General features: G+C 35.0%; 1 protein-coding gene across 13 annotated transcripts in view; it reads right to left on the reverse strand.

Annotated features, from left to right (window-relative positions):
- LOC135227023 (focadhesin-like) overlaps positions 1 to 20,933 on the reverse strand; it is a 600,481-nt gene that overhangs the window by 62,150 nt on the left and 517,398 nt on the right. For all 13 annotated transcript variants that reach the window (XM_064266808.1, XM_064266801.1, XM_064266803.1 and 10 more), the window contains one exon: positions 654 to 794. In XM_064266808.1, the coding sequence (XP_064122878.1) occupies positions 654 to 794 (141 nt within the window). The remainder of the gene's footprint in view (positions 1 to 653; positions 795 to 20,933) is intronic.

A 20,933-nucleotide genomic window follows, 5' to 3' on the forward strand; every position in this document is an offset into this window, starting at 1 on the left:
TCTCTGTGTTGCTTTGATCATTTTACAACGTGTTATATACCAAAATGGTCGCAATTTAGTGTACAATACAACAACAAAAATAGCTCGTTAGCTTTAACCGTTTTGCTCAAAGGGCGATTTGAATACAATTATATATGAAATTTTGTTTTCGCGCTATCATATATAGCATTATTTATATATATCTTTTTTAATTTCTGATAGTTGCATACTAAACTTCAGGCAATGACAAAAAAAAAGGAGCCAAAAATGAACTCTTAATCTTGAAAACTAAGCATGCTGTGATTTAAAAAAAAAAATATTTTTTCCGCTTCGGCAGTCACTCCGAGACCCCCTCGGCATACGGGAGACGATTTTTATTATACTCATTCGGCGTAAGAGGGTTAATAGATTTATCACAAAAATTGCATTTAGTCATGAAATTGATATAAAAACACAGCAATTTGAATATTTCTCATTGAAAAATACTGTGACTAACAGGTACATATATACGGTCCATAGAAAAACCAGTAAATAGGCAAGTCCACCAATAGTGGGGGACGACTGTATTCAGACAGTGACCATAGGATCTATATGGCTGATGAGTTTAATCAAGTTTCACAAATAATAATCAAAACTTTTCATCTTACTAAAGACATAAAAGAAAAATTACGCACCTTGTTTACAGCCAATGATGGAAGAGTATAAAGAATTGTCAGGCGAGTTGTCGGGTCAGGTTCACGGCCCAAACGATACAAGATCATTGGAAATACCTCAAGGGACAATGTTTTCTTCTTCATCACTTCACGTTCCAGAACCTACAATGAAAGTTTTAGGAGCAAAAAAATTATATATAAAGAATACATTTCAAATAAGTAAGTTTGTTTAACTCAAGTGAACAAACAATCTGTATCACACCTTCTACGATGGCTCTCCTACATGATGCTTGTTTCAAAAGAACAATGGATCCTTGATTTACTATTACATTTTATTCTTATTCCATTTATGAACAGGATACTTTTATTCATTATTTATCTAGTAATCTCTTTTCACTTCCCCCTTCCTCACATCTTGTGTCACTGAGGTAAATATTCTACCCATCTAAGAGCTGGCCTTTCACCAGAACCTGTGCCTCTTCCCTATCTTATCTATCTATTCTTATACATTTCTGGTTTCAAGCAATAAAAATCTCTTAATACATTTACAAACTTGATCATTTCTTGTAAACCAACTACAGTGGGGCCTCAGTAATTGGCGTTAACAAATATCTGTGTTATCGCAATCCTCAAAAAATGTTTATGCTATACCCCAACTCCCTACTTCAATAGTTAAAACACCAAAGATGCCCCATTAATAAAAATACTTATAGGCTAACTGCCTATTTTTTTACTAGTTCAAACACCAAATATACCTTAAACTATCATATGGGTACTGTTACGGACCAGGATCCACTCAGGTTCTTTATTATAATAAACAAAAAGGATTCAACACCAACAATTGAAACTAGGGATACAAATATAGAAAGAAACTCAAACTGAACAGAAGTTTATTTACAAGCTTATTCACAAAGATAAATGCAGAATGGTTTCACCTATTTACATAACAAAATTAAATATGACAATATGTGAAAAGGGGGAAACAGTGCGGTAATTAAATACTTGCTGGCCAGTTTTGCAGCTGTTGAAATCAGGGTTCGAAGCGAGGGCTTCCCAAAAGGGGACAGCAGAAACTCCAGACAGCTTCTTATCTTCGTACGGCAGGAAGGAATGCCTAAGTCTTGATGAACTTGAAGGGTGGGTCACTCCTCAAAACCACTTGCAGGACATTTCTTCTCTGAAAGGGTTATTTGATATCAGGATCTCTCTCTCTCTCCGACTATGAACTGAGGACTTTACTTGTTTCTATGCGTCCTCATCCTCTCTTTATCTTTCGTCTCTTCCTTCTTCTCTTATCTCTGATGATCTCATCTCTACTTCCTCAAGGTCATATATATATATGCGTCGATCTTGGGGCGGGGCTGAAAAGGGCGGAACTTAACCAGCGAACGTCGCCGTCCGTTGACAGGACAGGCTCTCAATGAAATGTTACATCATAATACGCAGCGTTTCTAGCGATGGCTGCGTGCTGGAGTTCCACAACACACCTAAGTATTCTCGAACAATCATGAAAACAGACGCCTCAAACATGTGCGGGAATGCCTCCTTGCTGCAGACCTACTCGAAGAAGATACATTTTCCTTTCCTTTAATATATGTTTCCTCGCTATAGAGCGATTACCATGACAGGTACTCACTATTGATTGATCCAGCCTAGCCTAGGTTGATTGATTATACACATGTACTTACTGCAACTTAAAACTATCGCAAAATGCACACACATTGCATGCTCCTTTTAGTGGTAGTAATAGAAGGGAATTATCCTTGAAACAGCTCACTTGTTTGTTTTATTCCTCATTTGTTTTTGTGTGCTAGATTTTATGTCTCTATAATGCCATAAATCTTTTATAAATTCTTTCCTATTTTCAATTTCCCCTTCATTAAATCTGCAAACAAAAGTATATTAGCTAACAATTCCTCTTTATTTTCCTGATATGGCTGCTGCACAAAACTATCTATTTCGTGATTGAATACATACATGAAAAAAAATGATTCACTGTAATAATTACTGTACTGTACTGTAATACTAATGTATAAACAGCAAAAAAAAAAACAGTAATAAAATTCTATTTCTGTCTTTTGTTTATGTTAAGAATCAACTTATGGGTGTTTATTACTGAAAGAATTATTTGTGAAAACAATTTAGTTGCTAAAAGAAACGAATTTATTAATGGTTTTATCTGTAATTTTGTACATAAAAGTTTATGATACAGTAATTCATAATTCAATGAGAATTGAGAGAAGAGGAAGAGAGAGAGAGAGAGAAGAGAGAGAAGAGAGAGAGAGAGAGGAGAGAGAGATAGAGAGAGAGAGAGAGAGAAAGAGAGGAGAGGGGGGGGGGGGGCAGCTTGGGCAGCTTGGGAGAGAGAAACTGTTGACTGGCTTTGGTCGAGAATAACAACAACATTGTGTTGTTTACATATGAAATTAGTATTTTAAATATTTTTCAGGTGATAAGAGATGAAACATCAATAGTGACAAAATATTCTCCCATATGCTGTAATATCGTGTAGTAATAATTGAGATAACTACTAAACTTGTATTGAAGCACAGTTCAGTAAATGAGAGAAAGAATAAAAATATGGCAACACGTACCCACAATAATTATTGGGGACAATCTGTTCTTTTATATATATTTACGATAATATAAATTTTCATAATAAAATTCATTATTTGAATACTTACCTACTGTTAAAGTTAGCTATAGCTTGGGACGAGAGAAACTGTTGACTGGCTTTGGTCGAGAATAACAACAACATTGTGTTGTTTACATATGAAAATTAGTATTTTAAATATTTTCAGGTGATAAGAGATGAAACATCAATAGTGACAAAATCTTCTCCCATATGCTGTAATATCGTGTAGTAATAATTGAGATAACTACTAAACTTGTATTGAAGCACATTCAGTAAATGAGAGAAAGAATAAAAATATGGCAACACGTACCCCACAATAACTTATTGGGGACAATCTGTTCTTTTATATATATTTATGATAATATAATTTTCATAATAAAATTCATTATTTGAATACTTACCTACTGTTAAAGTTAGCTATAGCTCCATGTTGATTAGGTGAGTTGGCATTCAAACATAAAATTGAATGGCTGCCCGGATAACTGTCTAGTTTACCTGTTCTCCACCAGGTGTGTTTTGAATGGTTTTAGCTCGTCAGAATTCTCCTTGACAGCCCACTAAGTTGTGGGGAGGCTGGGTGGGTCTACTTTAACAGTAGGCAAGTATCCAAATAATAAATCTTATTATGAAAATTTATATTCGAAATCAATCTTACCTACTGTTAAAGTTGCTGATTCCCACATTAAAAAGAGGATGGTGGGTAGTGCAGCTAGACAAAAATCTTGCATGAAACCCAAAACATTCTCACCTGATCTGGAATCCTGGCTGAACTTTACTACCACCAGAAGTTGGACTCCATTCAGGAAGCAAGGCTCTCATACATATGCAGCAAAGAGAAAACCGCTTTGATTAAGCCAGAATGAAACACAAGCGGTAAGAGGGACGCCTGTGCCCTGGGTCCAAAACGAGTCACTTAAAATAAATACCTTTACGATATAAAGGTGTGCTCCTATACAAAATTTGTACCTTCAGACTCCTCAAAATATTAAAAGTCGGGATTTAGACAAAACAACTAAAAGAATTGATATTTTTTTCCAGTTCAGGAAAAGACTACCCACTACCAGTAGCAGATTATGGGCTTTACTGTTTTCAAACACAATTCTGTATACTTAAGGTAGTGAGCAGGTAAAACCCGAATTGTACTTCTACAGTGCCACATCAATCCTCTTCTGGAGCGACAAATTGACTTAACATTAAATGAAGTTATAACTGCTGCTCACATTATGAATGTTTACCTTCAATATAGGTAGAAGATGTGGATCTAATTCTCATGCACTAGCCTATTCAATACCTCACAGAGGACCTTGTGTTCCTTGACAAAGTTTCTAAAAATCACAACACAAAAGGTTAACTTTGTCTTTTCCAGGCTTAATCTTAACAAATACATTCTAGGTTTTCTAAAACAAAACAAAAAGTTAACTTTGCCTTCAAGCTTAACCATTGGCAAAGCAGCTAGGTTTACTAAAACCACAAAACAAAAAGTTAACTTTGCCTTCAAGCTTAACCATTGGCGAAGACAGCTGGGCTTTTAAAAATCACAAAAAAAGAGGTTAATTTTTGCCTCTTCCAGGTTTAACCTTTGGCAACAACATCTGTTTTCTAAAACCACAAAACAAAAAGTTAGCTTTGGCTCTTCCAGGATTAACCTTTGACAAAGATGTTCCAGGTTTCTAAAAGGATGATAAAGATGTTCTAAGTTTAAACCTATCTGATTAAATTTTAATTACCCCAACAGGACAGAGGTTACATTGGAATTCTTACAGGGCACTGTAAAACGTAGCCTTAACATCACCCTCAGTTCTAAGGCAGAAAGCTAAAATAGCAGTCCCTTTACAACAGCTTACAGAATGGTGCTGGCAATAAATTTACTTACTAACTGCTGCTAGTGCTGAATAAAAGGTTTCATAGCTAAATTCAGATAAAGTTTAGACCCACATCGAAAGTCCAGAGAGAGACTGATATAGAGATGAAGGGGCTTCAATCTCAACACCTTACAGTGCTGGTCCTCAGCAAGATCTAAAAGTACTTGATGCAATACCAAGGAAAGTATTTATGGAACAATAACTTTTGAAGTTGACAGCGAAAAGTCTTATTATCTCTAAATAGAAAATATTGACATCTACAAGGTTCCAGGTACTGAAAATTCCTCTAGAGTGGCACCCTCAGCAATACACAGACCACTGCTTCTGACCCTAGGCCATGGCTGTTTTAAATTAAGGACATCCTATGATAACTTGAAAATATTCATATTGGGAGGGGACATTCTAACATCTCCAAGCAGTTAAGGAGATGCCTAAGTTAATGGCAGTGTATGGAATGGTGCAGTAGAGTTGATTCCCTCCTAATGGAAGAATGAGACATCTACCGTGAGCATTGGAAATTCTAAAAATCATATGCCCTGAGGCTACAATGGCTCTACAGGAGACACTAAGCAATTCTTGAACTTGAAATTGCTCAATAGTATTTAGAGTAGATACAAAGGGCAGGCCTATGAGTCTGAATTAGGACAAATTTAAGGAAACATCCACTGCTCAAGCCTGAGGGCCATCAAAGAAGTAGTAATAATTCGGGTGTTCCTGTTCATCTACGTGCTAGTAAGTCTAAATGAGTGCTCCTTAAATCCCCCACCAACTGCCGAACTTACGGATGTAAGGGCCCTTGTAGGTACTTTGTTCTTCCTGAATCCCTAATTGCTAAAACACTGTCCTTTCACAGAATGAATGATCAAACTAATATGTTGTTTCATTTCACTCAAAGCAGCAAACTTCCCACAAAGACTTTATTTCTGACCGGGAATAAATCTGCTAAGCATCCTGACGTCTTTCCACTGCCCTGACATCTAAAAAGTTTTACCAGGTGTAGTGTTGACCATTCTATTTTGCATGAAAATGTAATTACACTAGTTAAACTCTGTGTTGCAGGACAAAGGGAAAAGATCAAAACCTGGACTTAGGTTTAAGAACAAAATGGGCAATTCTTGGTTACAGTGTGTCTCCTACAGCCCTAGAGCCAATGATGGTTCTGGATTACTTACAAATTTAATGAACATTATTTGTAAGTTGTAATTCTTACGCTGAAACTGTACATTAATTGAGCATGAATATCTGAAAAAATCCCCAGTAAGGCCATGTTTCCTAATGGAAGAGCCCTTACCATATAGGATGTTTCCTTCAGGCCTAAAATTCTTCAAGAAGCACATGCCTATCCACTTTTGACTGACAAGCATGCATAATTAAGTATCATCCCCACATCACTAGATAAGAATGGGGATATCAAGAATTAAAAACATTAGGCACAGAAATTGGGCCAGAAGAAGCAACAGGTCCTTGGCCTTTATAAAACTGCTAACAGAGTTGGCCAACTTGAATCACTGATTCATAAGTGTCTTGCTCCTAAAGTCGACACCATCCACCAATGGGCAACAAAGTCCCAGACAAAACTTATAGTGGGCTGCACAATAACCCAAACAAAGGGCACAGAACAGCAATACCTTCTTGTAAAAACATTTTGAAGGAACTTGTATGACTGTGGATGTATGGTAAGTGTACTACATTCTGCATGTGTACCACAAGTCTGACCATTCTTTTGAAAGGCACTAAAACCATGCTAGAAAACCAAAAAGTATGTGAGCAGACTCATCCTGTTATTCAGTCTCCAAATGTTCAAGAATATCTCCAATTACTTATGGAGCTCGTCCCAAAGAATGACCCTTGGACTATCATTCCCTCTATACAATCTCCTACTAAAAATACTTAAGAGAGACTTCTGATGAAGACAAAGGAAACTATAAGAGGGAGAATAAACCAGTGGAGGACAACCAAAAAAGAATCAGACCTGCCCTTCACCGTCTCCACCATGTAAGGCACTGGTCCCAAGTCTCTCCAAGCATGTTAGCAGGTTGCAACTGTCCATATCCCAAAACCTGAGGTCTGCACTTATCCCCGAAAGGTATAAAACAAGGCTACCAATAGATACTCCCTTATCGCCTTAACCTGGGCTGTATAATCAGACAGGAAGCGAAAGCGTTCTCACTTCTTCTAAACCGAGTGAGTATATGCAAGAGGACATTACCCTGCAGCATCAGAAATTAGTTACTTGTCTTCCTTGCTAAAACTCATGCTGGCAAAAAGCACTAAAGTTGGCTTCACAAACTTGTTGAGTTGGCACCTCCACCTCTCTAAGCTGATGTAGAGACAAGACAACGTAGCTAATGGGTAAAGGTAACAACTCAACAAGCTAGACTGAAACTCCATCACCATATCTGTCAGTCTCGAGTTCATTTCCCCACAGGAAAGCGAAAGAAAGCAAACCTCCTACTAAAAACAGTTAAAGGACCAATAAGCGTTTCTACTGCAAGAAGCAGTCTTCGGCTCTCCACGACTTTATAAGACACAAGACAACAAGCCAAGGCAACTTGCATTAGAACTAAAAATAGGTTTAATGTTATGTTCTACCTTCTCATTACACTTTTCCTGAACCGAATGGGAAGCAGAAGGCGGAGCTACAAAGGAAGTCAATACTAGGCTACCAAAATGCCTAGTACTATGAGTAAGGATAGGTGCAGATGAAGGGACACTAAGTAGGATAGAACTGACAGGTTCTAGTCCTGACCTAACTAATTACTTTCACAATCTACAAGTTTCCAGTCTTTCCTATATCTGACATATTCAGGCATAAATTTCTCAGAACAATTCCCAACATTTTTCAGATCAAGTAGTTCCAAGATCACACTCTGTACCCTTGCAAGTACAAACTGAATGTTGATCAACTTCCAATTTCAACATCCTGGTTACACTAAAATCATTCCTACATAGCCTATCAAAATGAAATTACAATACGTACCATAAACAGGTTTAAAACAGTCAAACCTCATAAAATACCAACAATCGCCAAAAACATTCGAAACACATCTGATGGAGAACAGGTAAACTAGACAGTCATCCGGGCAGCCATTCAATTTTTTGTTATTTTGCTGTTTACATTCATATTCGTATTTGAAAATTAGTAAGTCATTTTCTTATTATAAAAATATATTTAGTCATGAAAATAAGGTAATTAGTGATTCTTGCTCTATGAAAAAATTGGCAATTTTGTTAATTTTCTGCGATATACAGAAAATCAGTAAGTAAAGAGTTTTGTGATGAGTTTAGAGCGTATGCACAGTCAGTCCCTGTATTTGCATTCTCGAGATTTGCGGACTCACCTATTCACAGATTTTTCTTTGGACCATATCTACCCATTATTCATGGGAAATTTGCCATTCACAAATTTTTCTGATGATAAATATTCACTAAATAGTGTATTTTAATGTTATTTTCATGACTAAATGGCGGTGGTGGTACCATATCCCTAAAGGGCATTACGCAGCAGTTTTTGTATTTTACCAAGGAAGTCAGCCCAGGGTCCTTTCCCAAAGCGCGTGCTATTCGGGCTATAACAACTTCTGTAAATTTCTTCAAATATATGAACTTTGATGATCTGAAGAAATATACTGGTCGGCAGTCGCACTGGGTTTTCCAAAGCTTTACCTTAAGTCCTTGGAGGATCTTAAATATCAGGCAATAGCTGTAGGGAGGTCAGTGTCTCCTTGCAACATCAATATAGTACTGTCCTTGTGTCATATGAATATTTTCCATTATGCCAGTTTTATTAACATCCTACCTATCGCAGCAAATCTCTTTGCTATTTCACTTGGTCTATGGTGTTAGTTTATACAATTTAATATTCTGTTTCATTTCAGAGTGATGTAGCTTGGTGTTTCTCTGGTACAATTTCACTGGGCGACACGGCTTCCTCGCCCAGAAATAGATTTTTCCTACGTCAAAATCCCTTTTTTATGATTCAAAAATTATTTACTAACTTTCAAATATTAATATTGATTAATACTGTATTAGTAAGTTTAATAAGATTACATGATATATAATAATAAATACCTTTCACTCTCTCTTACAGAGATTATGTTTTTTGTATGATAAATAAATGATTTACTAATTTTCATACATTAACCCTTTGAATACGACTGGGTCGTATACGATACGTTTCCTAAGGTATCCCAGAACACGGGTGTATCGTATACGGTCACTTTAGGCAATTTCCTTTCATGTTGGGGAAAGGGGGGGAACTGATGATTGAACTATTGGCCTGTTTTTTCTTGATATGGTTACAATCTGCCAGTTGTCATACTGTGAATTCATATAAATGTGTGCATTTCCCTAATATTCATTATTTTTCATCAATATGTCATAGGAGGAGGAGTCAAGCGTACGACATCTTCGAGCTTGACCGCCGGCAGATCGAGAGAAGAGCTCTCGATAACGATAATTATTTTGTAGACTTTCTTGGTTAATTTTCTAGATATGAAAATGAATGGGATTTAGAAGGCAATTAAATGTATAATTATACGCCTGGTGCAAGAGACAGTGATGAAATTTCAACCGACAGTAAAAATAACAAAAATCTGCTACCTAACAAAAGAAGTCGGATACAGCGACTGTGAGTTGACTCAGGTGATGTGGGAGTGGGTTGCCAGTAAGTTCCAGCCCCGAGATTTTGTATTTGACGGCAGTGGCAGGGCATTACGTCAAGATGTAATGCGAATGAAAATTCAAAGAAGTACTCCGAAGTAGATCATGTTTTTCAATTTTTCGATAACGACTTTATGTGGCTGACTATTAGAGAGACAAACCATTATAAAGATTCCTTGTTGATTACAATTGGAGATGCAGTACCATAATATATGCGAAAAGTTTGCCCAGGTTACTGTGAACGAAATGGTACGCTTCCTGTGTGTGATTATGATCATGTCGCATCTAAGTAAACGTCGCATCGTTGATTGCTTGATTACCCTTGAGGCAAACTAGACAAAAGGAGAATGAGAAGGCTGATGGCAAGGGACAGATTTAATCGAATTCTAGCTCTACATTTCGTTGACAATTCACAAGGGAAAAAAACATTTAGTTGATAATTCACAGGAGAGACCCAGATAAAAATGAATAAAATAGATAAATAAACTAGTGTTCGTCAATGTGCGTAGCAAAATCAGGGAAAAATTTCAATCTTTCCAAGATTTATGCATAGATGAAAGTTTGATGGTATGGAAGGGAAGGCTTAGTTTCAGCAAAATATTCCAAATAAAAGAAGTCGATTTGGAGTGAAAATATTGGAACTTTGTGATGCCCAAACGGATTGTATTCTCGATTTTATAATAAATCTACAGACATATTGGTAGATGAAAACCTAGGCGTATCTGGTTCTGCGGTAAAAGCATTTATGTCTACGTATCTCGGAAATCATGTCATGTAAACACGATTGTCACCTACCCACATTCACCAGGATCAATATTATAAACCACTTATGACCAAAATATATAATTGTGTAGTGTATGCAGAGCTGCTTTCGTGGCATCTAGATATATAAGTACATACCTTTATACATACATACAAATATGCATGCATGCATGCAAACATACATACAAGCGTCCACATACAAATAAATAAATAAATATTTAAATATAAATATATGTATGTATGAATGTATGTACTTATATATCAAGAGTGTATACATTCATACATATATGCATGTATACATACAAAAATACAAACAAACACACATACCACTGTTGATCACAATATATAATTGTGCAGTGCATGCAGCTTTTTCGGGGCCTCTAGAGATATAAATACATACTTCCATACATGCATACAAATATGCATCCATGCATATGTACAATCAAATGCGCATACACACACACACACACATATATATATATATATATATATATATATATATATATATATGAACGTGATAAATCCATATAAAGAAAGGTGTGTGTGTGCGTGTATGCATGCATATAATATATATATATATATATATATATATATATATATATATATATATATATATATATATATATACAGTCGGCGCAAAAAAAACAACGAACAGCCCAAATCATAGCAATGATATAAAAAAAGGAAAATAAAAGGGAAATTTTAGTTCACTTATATTTTTTTTCAATACTTAGACATTTCTCCATTATTTTTTAGTACAGCTTTTAACCTTCTTGGCATTGAATGTGCTAAATCTTTGAAATATTGTGCATCCATGTCTTCAAACCAAAATTTACGGATGGCATCCTTCAATTTGGGGAGGGACGTTTTCTCATCTGCTAGTGCCTTCAGTTTCCGTTTCATGTATGCCCAGCAATTTTCAATTGGGTTTAAATCTGGTGAATTGCCTGGCCATCCAATTTCTGAATATTAAATTCCTTAAGAAGGTTTGTGACCTTGTGAAAATCGGTGGCAAGGTGCTCCATCTTGCATAAATACATGCATGCCCAAAAGTTCCTTGTAAGGGACTAATATTCATTTTTCCAAGACATTTTCATAAATCTCTCCATTCATTGTCGTGCTCTCTGGGAGAAAATATAATCCCTCCCCCACTACCCCCATATCTGCTGAAACATCCCCATACCATCACATAAGCTGGATGTTTCACAGTCTTGACTGTGTATTTGATGCATAGCGGTTAGATCCTTGGGTCCTCCTTACTTTTTTTGCCAGCGCTACGAATAATGTGGAAGTTAGATTCATCGCTAAAAACTACCCTTTCCCAATCCTTTTCAGTCCACTTCAAATATTTTCTGCAAAAGCCATCCTTTTTTTTTCATAGGCTTAGTGAGGAGTGGCTTCTTTGCTGCAACACGACATGGAGACCAAGGTCTTTCTGCAATCGATGTTGCACAGTCCGTTCAGATACGTTCCTAAGCAGATCAGGGTTTTGAGACTTCAAAATTTTGGCTGGCATTGATGGATGTTCCATAACAATCCTTTTTAAAATGTTATCCGTTCTTTTTGTAGTTTTCGTGGCCTCCCTGAGCCTTTCTTCCGCTTCAGTGATGAATCAAGGTCTCCTGTCTTGGAGCGGTTTGCACCACAATGAGACGGTGCTTTTAGAGATTCCCAGCTCTCTTGCAATAGCTGACATTGACTTGCCAGTTTTTCCATAAGGTCTCATTTCTGCTTTTCTAACCAAGGATAAGAAGTTTTAGCCATAACTCATTAGCTAGCGTGCAAGAGCGCCAAATGTAGCGGTGACGAAAGTGTGAATGGGGCAGGAGCGCATACAATGACACCCGACCTTTGGACAGCTTTGAGTATCACTGAAGTGCATTAGTTACTCATGGTACCGAACAGCGAGACAATACAGGCTGCCAGACGAACGATAAATTGGGGAAAATATATACTTCTCGGGCGGAAATCGCAAGAAAAGTCCGAACGCTTATTACAGTAATAATATAGGGAGTCGTTCGCTTTTTTTGCGCCGACTGTATATATATAAAATGTATGTATATATATATATATATATATATATATATATATATATATATATATATATATATATATCAGGTATGTGTGTCTGTTTGTCAAGTTTGTATGCATACATGCACACATTCATACATATATGTGTATATATATATATACATATTCTTATATATATATATATATATATATATATATATATATATATATATATATATATATATTATATATACATACAAGTATATGTGTGCTTATTTGTATGTTTGTATGTATATATTATAAAATATGTATTGTATGTATGAATGTATACACTCTTGATTTATAAGTACATACATCCATATATATATATATATATATATATATATTATATATATATATATATATATATATATAGTTTCTATATATATATACACACACACCTTTACTTATGCATTCATCTTGTTCCAAACTTTCGTGATTCAGTTATACCACCAACACACTTACTATTATATATATTCATATATACATATAATATATTATATTATATATATATATATATATAATATGATATATATAGATATAGATATATAGATATAGATATATATATATATATATATATATATATATATATATATATATATATATATATATATATATATATGGATGCGCGTTTGATTGTACGTATGCAGGATGCATATTTGTATGCATATATGAATGTATGTACTTATATCTCTAGATGCCACGAAAAAGCTGCATACACTGCACATTACATGCTTTGATCAACAGTGGTATGTGTGTTTGTTTTGTATGTTTGTATGTATACATGCTATATGTATGTAAGATGTATGAATATATACACTCTTGATATATAATTACATACAATTCATAGATACATATTATTTACATGTAAATATTTATTTACATTTATTTATCTATTTGTATGTGGACGCTTTTATGTAGTATGCATGCATGCATATTTGTATGTATGTATGAAGGTATGTACTTATATCTCTAGAGTGTATACATAACATACATATATGCATGTATACATATAAACATTCAAACAAACACAAACATACCTAATATAATATATATATAAATATATAATATATATAAACACAAACATACCTAATATATATACAGGCGGTCCCCGGGTTACGACGGGTCCGGCTTACGACGCTTTTTCTTAATATTCATTGAAAATCCGCCCTGGGTTACGACGCTTGTTTCGAGGTTACGACGCTGACGCTTACCAAGCTCCTGAGTTTACGACGCTTTTAAAAAACACATATTATGATAAGATAAGAATCCTTTATAGTTTAGCACAGTCTCTCTCTCTCTCTCTCTCTCTGTATTTTCCAAGAAAATAATCACTATAATTTTTTTTTTCTCTCTCTCTCTCTCTCTCTCTCTCTCTCTCTCTCTCTCTCTCTCTCTCTATACAGGCAGTCCCCGGGTTACGACGGGGGTTCCGTTCTTGAGACGCGTCGTAAGCCGAAAATCGTCGTAAGCCGGAACGACGCTTTGGAAATAAGTCTTAAACTAATAAAAAGTTATAAAAAACCTTACTTGTAATCCGTTTGGTTACACTACAACCTATGTTTGTTGTTTCCTGTAGTTTTATGTACAACCCTGGAGTTATTTTTCAATAAAAGAATGGGCTGGTTCTTGAAGGTAAAAACTATTGTATCCTCTGGTGACACTACATTCTTGAAGTTTTATGTACAAACCTGGAGTGATTTTGCAAAATCTTGAGGGCTACAAGAACAGCTGAATTACTATTTACGTATCATATAGACTAATTAAAGTAAATGTATCTTTAAATAGGCTTATATATTAGTATCAACAAAACATTTCCTGCCATGAGTCAGAGGCCGTTTAATGAAACGAACACTTCTCTGTCCTATCTGTTCAGAAAATAAACGTTACGTCAATCCCGAGACCATTGTTGCCAAAGCGTCTCTCTCTCTCTCTCTCTCTCTCTCTCTCTCTCTCTCTCTCTCTCTCTGATCAAATTACAATGGAAACTTGACATACGATTGCCCTAATATACGAATGTTTTGAGATATAACAGAAAATTTGCGAAAATACAAGCTTTGATATACAACGAAATATTTGAGATACGATTTTGCGATGAGTGTTAGTTGTATAGGCGACCGATAAATGGCGTTTAGTCTGTTTGTTTGTTGGTGCTGCATGTTAACACGTCGTTGTTTAGTTCGTTGTATTTGCGCCTATTTTTCGTGTTATTTTGTCTATTTTATTATTAAACCATGGTCTCAAAGCTAAAGACAAAGCAGGTGATAAAAAAGAAAAAAACCAAGAAAAAATGATTTCGATGGAAGCAAAACATGAAATTATAGCAAAGCATGAAACGTGGCGTTCGTATCGTCGATTAGGCAAACGAGTATGGTTCGAATCCTTCTACAATATCCACGATCATCAAGCAGAAGGAAGCTATAAAAACCCCCGAGACCATTGTTGCCAAAGCGTCTCTCTCTCTCTCTCTCTCTTCTCTCTCTCTCTCTCTCTCTCTCTCTCTCTCTCTCTCTCTCTCTGATCAAATTACGTACTGGATAATGTTTCCCCCTCTCTCTGGATACTTCGATTTTGCCAAATATTGAGGGCTACAAGAACAGTTGATTACTATTTACGTATCATATAGACTAATTAAAGTAAACGTATCTTTAAATAGGCTTATATTATTAGTATCAACAAAACATTTACTGGCATGAGTCAGAGGCCGTTTAACGAAACGAACACTTCTCTGTCCTTAACTCGGAGCGTCGGAAGACGCCTCTCTCTCTCTCTCTCTCTCTCTCTCTCTCTCTCTGATCAAATTACTGGATAATGTCTCTCTTTGGATACTTGGAATTTGCGTTGTAATCTAACCAGAAACTTCGTTTTGTTATTATTACTGGAAACAAGCAATGATTTTTCATTATTTGCGCTTTTGGACTGTTATATGTATAAAACTAGTATGTTATTCATTCGCTCGGAAACTAGTTCCGCAATATGAGGCATCACTAAAAAACAGAAAAATACAACATAAAAAGTGTCGAAAATCATCATAATCTCAAAATTTTTGTTGTAATCTAACCAGAAACTTATTTTTATTAATATACTGTGCTAAACTATAAAGGATTTTTATCATAGTATGCGTTTTTTAAAAGCGTCGTTAACTCGGAGCGTCGGAAGACGCCTCTCTCTCTCTCTCTCTCTCTGATCAAATTACTGGATAATGTCTCTCTTTGGATACTTGGAATTTGCGTTGTAATCTAACCAGAAACTTTGTTTTGTTATTATTACTGGAAACAAGCAATGATTTTTTCATTATTTGCGCTTTTGGACTGTTATATGTAAACTAGTATGTATTCATTCGCTCGGAAACTAGTTCCGCATATGAGGCGTCACTAAAAAACATAGAAAAATACAACATAAAAAGTGTCGAAAATCATCATAATCTCAAAATTTTTGTTGTAATCTAACCAGGAAAACTTATTTTTGATTAATATACTGTGCTAAACTATAAAGGATTTTTATCATAGTATGTCGTTTTTTAAAAGCGTCGTTAACTCGGAGCGTCGGAAGCGTCAGCGTCGTAACCTCGGAACAAGCGTCGTAACCCAGGACGGATTTTTCCATTGAATATTTAAGAAAGAGCGTCGTAACCTCGGAACGTCGTAAGCCGGAACCGTCGTAACCCGGGGACCGCCTGTACTACAAAGATGTACTATGTTTTTTAGTATGATAAATAAATGATTTGCTATTTTCAAATATTAATATTAATTTATACAGCAATAATATCAATTCATTAAAGAAAATACCATAGTGAATTAGTAAGATTTTAGCTTATATTTAAAAAATTATTGAAGAATGAAGGAAATCCCAGTCTTTTCTGTTGAAGGAAATCCCAGCTTCTCTGTAACCTTTCCAGGTACTAAAACTGCAGATATATATCATGTTCTGTGACAGCCAAAAGGGGGAAGAGCTGGGGGAGAGCTGCAGTGTTGCAATCAGTGGTCCTGACATTTTCTCTCTCTCTCTCTACTCTCTCTCTCGTCCGTCTCCTATCTCTCTCTCTCTCTCCTCTCATTTACTGAGACTCGAGATTTTTTATGTACTTGTACTATTTGTTTTTAATACTTTCAAATAATAATAATAATATTCTTTCTCTCTCTCTCTCTTTCTTTCTCTCTCTCTCTCTCTCTCTCTCTCTTTTGCCACACAAGATAATAATGAGTCATAGTGGTAACGCCCTCCCTCTCTTTCGCTGGAAGCGTTATAAACAAAGAGAGATAAAACACTCTCTCTCTCTCTCTCTCTCTTTACCGAGATGAAAGAATTTTTATGGTACTAGTATTGTAAAATGTTTATTGATAATTTCAGTTATTTAATAATAATAATAATAATAATAATAATAATAATAAACCTTAATTACAAAATTCAAAATGGTCGTATTTTAAAGAGATGAAAATGACCTTTCCATTTCACTTGTAAGGATAATTCCTCTTTCTTACTGAGATGAGAGAATTTTTATGGTAGATGCACATGTTTATTATATTTTCAAATAATAATAATAATAATAATAATAATAATAATAATAGAAGTAGTAATAATACGATAAATAATTTCAAAAGAAAATTCTTCCCTTTGTCTTTTTCTGTATCAATTTCCCCACCTCAACTCGAGTAACACTCAAGCTTAACCCTTAAACGCCGACTGGACGTATTTTACGTCGACATTTTTTGTCTCTCGGGTGCCGACTGGACGTATTTTACGTCGACATACAAAAGTTTTTTTAAAATTTCGCAGAAAAATACTTTTAGGCCTACCAGCCGAAAACTCTTGAATGACGCGCCTTGGGGGATGCTGGGAGTTCACGGATCAAGCTGTTGTTTTGTTTACAATCGTTACGCAGGCGCGCAAGCGCGAATTTCTTTCTTGCCGCACTAAAAAGTATCTGTGACACATCTGGGAAATTATTTCGTCACTTTGACATAATTTTTTTACCATTTTAAATTAGCCGTTACATGGAGTATTATATATGAAAATGTGCGCATTTTTATGTAAAATACAACAAAAAAATACTCATGATTGTAGCTTTTATCAGTTTTGAGATATTTTCATATAAATAACGATAAGTGCAAAAATTTCAACCTTCGGTCAACTTTGACTCTACCGAAATGGTCGAAAAACGCAATTGTAAGCTAAAACTCTTATATTTTAGCAATATTCAATCATTTAAATTAATTTTGAAACTAATTGGAAGTCTCTAGCACAATATTTCGATTTATGGTGAATTTATGAAAAAACTTTTTCCTTACGTCCGCGCGGTAACTCTTCCGAAAAAAATCATACATGTGATTGTGGTAATGTTTGCACCATTTAAAATTAGCCGTTACATAGAGTTACATATATGAAAATGTGCGCAATTTCATGCACTATACAATTAAAATCAACCCATGGTTGTAGCTTTTATCAATTTTGAAATATTTTCATATAAAAAATGATAAGTGACAAATTTTCAACCTTCGGTCAACTTTGACTCTACCGAAATGGTCGAAAAACGCAATTGTAAGCTAAATTTCTTATATACAGTAAGTAATATTCAATCATTTACCTTCATTTTGCAACAAATTGGAAGTCTCTAGCACAATATTTCGATTTATGGTGAATTTATGAAAAAAATAACATTTTCTTTACGTCCGCACGGTAACTCTTCCGAAAAAATCATACGTGCGATTGTGGTAATGTTTGCACCATTTTAAATTAGCCGTTACATAAAGTTTTATATATGAAAATGTGCGCAATTTCATGTATAATACAACAAAAAATAGTTGAGGGTTGTAGCTTTTCTCATTTTTGAAATATTTGCATATAAATCACGATAAATAGAAAAAAACCACGTTCGGTCAAATTTGACTCTACCGAAATGGTCGAAAAACGCAATTGTAAGATAAAACTCCTACAGTCTAGTAATATTCAGTCATTTATCTTCATCTTGAAACAAATTCGAAGTCTCTAGCACAATATTTAAATTTATGGTAAATTTAAAAAAAAAACTTTCCTTCCCTCCACGCGCGGATTCTCCGCCACAAATCTCCGAAATGCGTAAGTCCCATTCTCAGAATATTTGCTCCGTTTCATATTAGGCATTTCATAGAGTTTTATATATGAAAAAGTGCGCAATTTCATGTAGAATAAAACGAAAAATATTTGAAAGTTGTAGCTTTTCTTATTTCCGAAATAATTGCATATAAAAAAATATATAAAAAAAATTCGACATTCGGTCAATTTAACTCGTCAGATATGGTCAAAAACTGCATTTGTAAGCTAATATTCTTACAGTATAGTAATATTCAATCATTTGTCTTCATTTTGAAAGAAATTGGAAGTCTCTAGGACAATATTTATATTTATGGTGAATTTTTGAAAAAAATATTTGTTTACGTCCACGCGTTACGAATTCATGCATTATTTTGTGATAATATTTTCTCTGTGTTGCTTTTATCGTTTTACAATGTGTTATATACCAAAATGATCGCAATTTATTGTACATTACAACGAAAAAAAAGTAACTTATCTTTAACCGTTTTGCGCACAGCGCGATTTAAATACAATTATATATGAAATTTCGTTTTTGTGCTATCATATATTGCATTATTTATATATGATAATGATAATTTTTTTCATTTCTGATGGTTGCATACTAAACTTCAGGCAATGACAAAAAAAAGGAACCAAAAATGAATTCTTAATCTTAAAAACTAAGCGCGCTGTGATTTTTTGAAAAAAATATTTTTTCTGCTTCCGCGCTCACTCTGAAACGTCTCCGGCACACGGGAGACATTTTTTTTTTACCGCTTCGGCGTTTAAGGGTTAACAATGCCATACAATGGTCAACGAATTTAATGGTTTTATGTAATCTCTCTCTCTCTCTCTCTCTCTTACTGAGATGAGATCATTTTCATGGACGTGTATGTAATAAGTTTATCATTAATATTTTCCAATAATAATACTATAAGTACAAAATTCATATCTGAGTATTTTAAATACAATAATCATTCCATTTCTCTCTTTTAAACAACTCTCTCTCTCTCTCTCTCTCCACAAGATACTTGTCATACATTTGGTGTTTCTATTTCTTCCTTTTATCTCTCTCGCTCTCAGCAAAAGAATTGATAGACAGACAAACATAATTGCACAGTCCTCTCTTTCTCTCTTCTCTGGAGAAATATATGTATTTATGGGAGGGGAAAAAGTTGCCTACAGACGTTCATTTCAATCTATTGAAACCTAAGGAGTTATCTCCTCTCTCTCTCTCTCTTGTATTTTAATGAAAATATACAGTATTTGTGAATACACAGTGTTGCACATGAAAAAAGTAAATTAGTGATAATTTTAGAGATATGGGCCTAAGAAAAATTGCAAATTAGTAGTGAAATTTTCCCTGTGGACATGTTTTCAAGAACGTTGTTCCGGCTTACGACGATTTTTCGGGTTACGACGCGTCTTAGGAACGGAACCCCCGTTGTAACCCGGGGACCGCCTGTGTGTGTATATATATATATATATATATATATATATATAGATATCTATATATATATATATATATATATATATATATATAATATATTAGGTATGTGTGTATTTGTTTGAATGTTTGTATGTATACATGCATACATGTATGTATGTATACACTCTCAATTTATAGGTACATACATTCATACATACATATATATGTATGTATGCATGCATGCATATTTGTATGTATGTATGTATGTATGAAGGTATGTACTTTTATCTCTAGAGTCCACGAAAACGCTGCATACACTACACGATTATACATTTTGAGCAACAGTGGTCTATAATATTGATCGTAGTGAATGTAGGTAGGTGACAATCGTGTTTACATGTCACATGCAGGTGTGACAAACGACGTGGGTGGTATCGAGATTCTCGTGTCCTTTGACAGAAATGACCTGCCTTGTCTCCAGCTCTTTGTTACCTTCCGCCTTTAATCGAATTTGGTGGGCGTGGACGTCGGAATATTAGCTTGAAAATAGGGCCACGGGATTATCTGAAGTCCTGACGGTCTCCCATTCCTTCTTTCATTGACAATGGCGGCTTTTGGAATCTTCCTTTATCACCGGCTGCTAATACGATTTCCACTTTCCCCTGACTTTTGACCGCTATCATCTATCAAACAATGAATTGGAATCTGTCAGAGGGATACAGGGTAATCCCAGGCGCTATTCCCAAGGTAGTATTCCAGCGTTCCGGTACACAAAACTCAACCCAGGTGGCAGGTAAACGAGAGCAGAAAACAACAACCGAGTCATTTTCATCAAAAGGATTCCGGCATCT

This window comes from Macrobrachium nipponense, chromosome 15, assembly GCF_015104395.2.
Source record: "Macrobrachium nipponense isolate FS-2020 chromosome 15, ASM1510439v2, whole genome shotgun sequence".
Taxonomy (NCBI): domain Eukaryota; kingdom Metazoa; phylum Arthropoda; class Malacostraca; order Decapoda; family Palaemonidae; genus Macrobrachium; species Macrobrachium nipponense.